Genomic DNA, 4,222 nt, shown 5'->3' with positions numbered 1-4,222 from the left:
TGCGACAAATCATTCCTTTCCCTATTCTCTTTCTCAAATTATTTCTCCATATCACTTCTCATAATAATTATATATAATTTTTTAATATTATTTAAAATAAATAATTTTATAACTAATTATATATATAAATAATAATAATATATAATTAATATTTAAAAAAAAATAATATTTACCTACTTTAATTAGGCACACATTTGAATGAGGCCCAATAAGGTGAATGAAATGGGGATGTAGTTCAGCCCATTTTCCAAGCCCATTGCAGTCTAAACGGAAACTCTGCAACTGCAAGGAGCCAAGGATCAAGCTTCGTGAAGCTATTTTCGTATCTGAGATATACAGGAAGACGGAGGAAGAAGAAGAGGAAGAAGAAGATGACAGTTTTCCACTTCTTTAACTGCGCAATTCTTACTTTCGGGCCACACGCCGTCTACTACTCGGCTACTCCTTTGTAAGTTTTCTTCTTCAGGATCATCGATTTAAGAACAGATCTGCTTTGGTTCTGCCAACGATGGAGTTTGTTTTCCCATTATTCCCGTTGAATTAGTCTTATTTATCTTAAAGAAAGAGTTAACTAGTTGAATCCATTCAGGTTTGATACCGATTCATCGTGAGGTGAACTTTTAACTGTTGATATTGTGTCGATGTAAAATATAAATGATCGCAGATGATTTAGTTTTCTTTGAATGAGGTGTTTGAAAGTGAATTCGTCTCCCTTTATCTAATTCAGATGCTTCCCTTCGAATCATGTGCTTAACCTGTTTCTGAACTTAGGTTTACTTTCAGCAACTATTGTTGACTTCTAACGAATGAAAACAATCTATGATCTATCTAGTGATTTTTTTGTTTGTAGACTTCATAATAGTGGTGTGGAATTTTCTAATTTATAGATCCTTATATGCAGATCTGAATATGATACACTTGGTACATCTGTTAAAACTGCTGTTGTATATCTTGTAACAGCATTAGTGAAGGTTTGTTTTCTTCTTTGTATACCTCTTTAAGCTTGATTAATTTTGCCTGACATTTCACAATAATGTTTCTTACTAGACATTTTTGTTACACTTTATTTACAGCTTGTATGCTTAGCAACTTTTCTGAAGGTGTCCGAAAATGATAGCTTTGATCCGTATCAGGTACGTAAAAGAATCAGTTGTATTATTTTGGTATTCTTTCTTCTGTGATCTTGATGGAGGAGGTAATTCAGATTATTGCAATGGGTAAGAACCTAAAGTTCCTAGAGCCTAAGTACAATTATCATGTGTTTGGCATATGATATTCAAACACCTATGCAATCTGTTTTTCTTTTTTTGAGTTTGTAGCAGAGTTCAAATATTTGTTATCCCAATCAATTTTCCTTTTATTCGTGTTATGATAAAAATTTATAGAAAATGCTAGTGCCTGCCTTGATTCTTAAATGGTAAGGACATTTGGCTTAGCTGGTCAATTGACCTGCTATATTTATTCATCTCATCTCCCATTAGAAACTTTAATACAGACTTTTTAACATTTCAAAAAGAGGAAAGAAAAATAATCTATAACAAAGTAACCAATTCAATGTGGCATGATGGTTGAGTTGTTTATAACAACATTTAGGAATGCTAAATTTAGTATAGACGATTGATGTATTATTAGAGGAATGCTGCAACTCTTTTTAATATGAACTTTAACATTTTCAAAAAAGGAAAGAAAAAAGAATCTAACAAAGCAATAAATGACATTTTGTTTTTTCTTCTTGGATTTGCATCTGAAAGCTTGAAGATATAAAAGAGAAATTTATATATCTATTGGCAAAGAAAATTGGTAGGATTATAGTATTTGAGTTTATGAGGATCTACATTCCAAATAAGAAATGAAATTTGCAATTGTGAAGTAATCCACTAGTATGTAGAGAGAAACTTCTTAAAGCAGTGGCAGTGTATACTAGCATTGAGGCTAATTATCTTATTACTCACCTGAAGTGCATTTCAATTGTAATTGGTTTCGGCAGGAATCGTTGAAAGCTTTAATTGGCTTTATAGATGTTGCGGGGCTTTACTTTGCTCTAACGCAGTTGACACATAGGAACATCTCTCAGAATCATAAATTTCAAGCTGTAGGTCTTGGTAAGAAATATATTGTCTTTTCTTCTCTTACTACTATTTATCTCCTTGTATTTCTAGTAGAAATTCATGTTGCACATATCTGTTAAACTTTTGGGGCATTATCCTTGACTTTAAAAATATATTTGTAGCAAATATATGGAGGGCTTAGTTATTATTGGCAAACATTATAGGTTTATACAAAAAAACACTGCACAAGTTTTTGGCCTAACATATTCTGTCTAGTCACTAAAATATCTCGATTAAGTAACATATGAATTTGGGCAGGTTGGGCCTTTGCTGACTCTGTTTTGCATCGGTTGGCACCACTTTGGGTGGGTGCTAGAGGACTAGAATTTACTTGGGACTACATTTTGCAAGGCTTGGAAGCGAATGCAAACCTTGTAAGTAGATTCTGTAGCTCATATTCAGTTTTAGTTATACCATGAGCCTATTTGATAGATTATATTTTGTCACAATATCTTTCACAATAATGATCACATTTAGAAAATCGTCAGAACTTAAGATTGTTTTCTATATCATGATCCAGATTATAATGTGAACTCTTACTTAACTTTGGTATACAAATGATTTTCAAGATCATGTTCAAGATTATAATGTCTTTTTGTATTCGTTTGGTATAAAATGATTTTCTGGATTATGTTACAAATCATTGTGTTCTTTTTGGCAAACATAACAATTAGCTATATATGTTCTTCATGAATATCCATAAAATTAGTATTGAAGATAATTTAATTTAGTTTGTTTCATCAAATATCGTGTTTCCATGCCGTAAGAATCCTACTATTCAGGCCAACACCCTTATATAAGCCTTACTCTAACTTATAAAAAGTTCCAATTAGAGCAAGTATCATGAATTTACTAGACTGAAATTCTGTCCCCAATAAAGGAAAGAAAAATATTTCAATATCTTGACCCAAAATAAAGCCATAATGTGAAGCAAGTCCTGTTTCATGCTAAACAAAATCCAGAGCCCTCAAGGATAATGTGTTTACTAGCACAATAACAAAATCAAAGTCATGATTTGGATTTTGAGCAAATATTTAGCGGTTATTAATAGTTTTGGCTTGTGGAATTTCAGGGTTTGAGTATTTCTCTTGCTGCATTGGGATCGTTGATGTGGCTCCGTAAAAATAAACCCAAGACTTTGATTCCCATAATTTATGCCTGTGCAGGAATAGTAGCAACAATGCCTTCAATCACAAGGTTAGTTCATTGCCATACTTTATTCGAATTTGTAGTAAATATTTTTTTACTTTGTGATATTGGAGTAAATATAACTTTTTTCGTATTTGCAGTTATTTGAGGAAAGGTTTGGGGTGGCATTTACCCAAAGTTGTTGGCTTTGAACTTTTCACATCTCTAGCGATGGCTTTCATTAGCTGGCAGTTATTCTCGGCATGTCAACGACCATCCAACTGAGGTTTACTCGATTAATTAGTGGTTTCGATGAGCAGTTCTATAGATTGGAGATTATTAGTTCATCTGTGGACAGGTGATGTAAAATTACCCAAATTTTTTATCATCCAATTCGTTTTTGGTTCCAACATCTCCTACTGAGACTTGAGGTTTCTCTAATTTATTTGAAATCTGACTTCATATCTTAACTTGTTACTTGCACTTTCAACATCAAAGTACATTATTTATAACAATTTCAAGACCCTTTATGCCTGTTTCTCTTTATATTGTAAATTTGTGTTGGAATCACTACACGAATTATGCAGTTTCATCAAAAGTTGCATGGGGTTTCTTTTAAATTGTTGGGATTTAGAATATTTCTTCTAGGTTTGAGTCTTGTCAAGATTGATTTGTAAGTTGGAATGTCAATTATAATCTGTCCCGCAGTTTTCGATCTACATTGTCCTGTTATTGGAGATTTTTCTTCGGTTTGACCAGTAATTAATCGGGGATGAGGCGTAGATGGTATTTGTGTCCCTGTCTCGATTATGCTCCGAACATTAACAAACACAATTAACATAGTTGAATATATAACCTTCATATTTTTAGAAGAGTTTTAAGTGTATTTTTTTATAATAATATATATTTTTAATATATTACAATATTAAAAAAAATTGTTTATATAATTTTATTAAGGATTTTTTTTAAAGAATAGTATAAGTATA

At 31.9% G+C, this 4,222-nt stretch overlaps 1 protein-coding gene across 1 annotated transcript; it reads left to right on the top strand.

Moving 5' to 3' along the window:
* The first annotated feature begins 274 nt into the window (after nucleotides 1-274).
* LOC124911284 (transmembrane protein 147) lies at nucleotides 275-3,782 on the top strand. Its single transcript, XM_047451748.1, has 7 exons — nucleotides 275-448; nucleotides 902-971; nucleotides 1,074-1,133; nucleotides 1,988-2,102; nucleotides 2,367-2,482; nucleotides 3,181-3,305; nucleotides 3,398-3,782. Exons 1-7 carry the CDS (start codon nucleotides 372-374, stop codon nucleotides 3,519-3,521), a joined length of 687 nt encoding a protein of 228 aa, XP_047307704.1. The 5' UTR covers nucleotides 275-371; the 3' UTR covers nucleotides 3,522-3,782.
* The last annotated feature ends 440 nt before the right edge of the window (nucleotides 3,783-4,222 follow it).

This window comes from Impatiens glandulifera, chromosome 1 (genome assembly GCF_907164915.1).
Source record: "Impatiens glandulifera chromosome 1, dImpGla2.1, whole genome shotgun sequence".
NCBI classification, from domain to species: Eukaryota; Viridiplantae; Streptophyta; class Magnoliopsida; order Ericales; family Balsaminaceae; genus Impatiens; species Impatiens glandulifera.
The sequence above is the reverse complement of the archived record's forward strand: the minus strand, read 5'-3'. Positions and strand labels throughout refer to the sequence as shown.

Coding starts and splice junctions, on each gene's coding strand:
- LOC124911284 (XM_047451748.1), top strand. CDS start 372: ATGACAGTTTTCCACTTCTTTAACTGCGCAATTCTTACTTTCGGGCCA. Junction 2,103..2,366: donor ATTTCAAGCTGTAGGTCTTG/GTAAGAAATATA, acceptor GAATTTGGGCAG/GTTGGGCCTTTGCTGACTCT. Junction 3,306..3,397: donor ACAATGCCTTCAATCACAAG/GTTAGTTCATTG, acceptor TCGTATTTGCAG/TTATTTGAGGAAAGGTTTGG.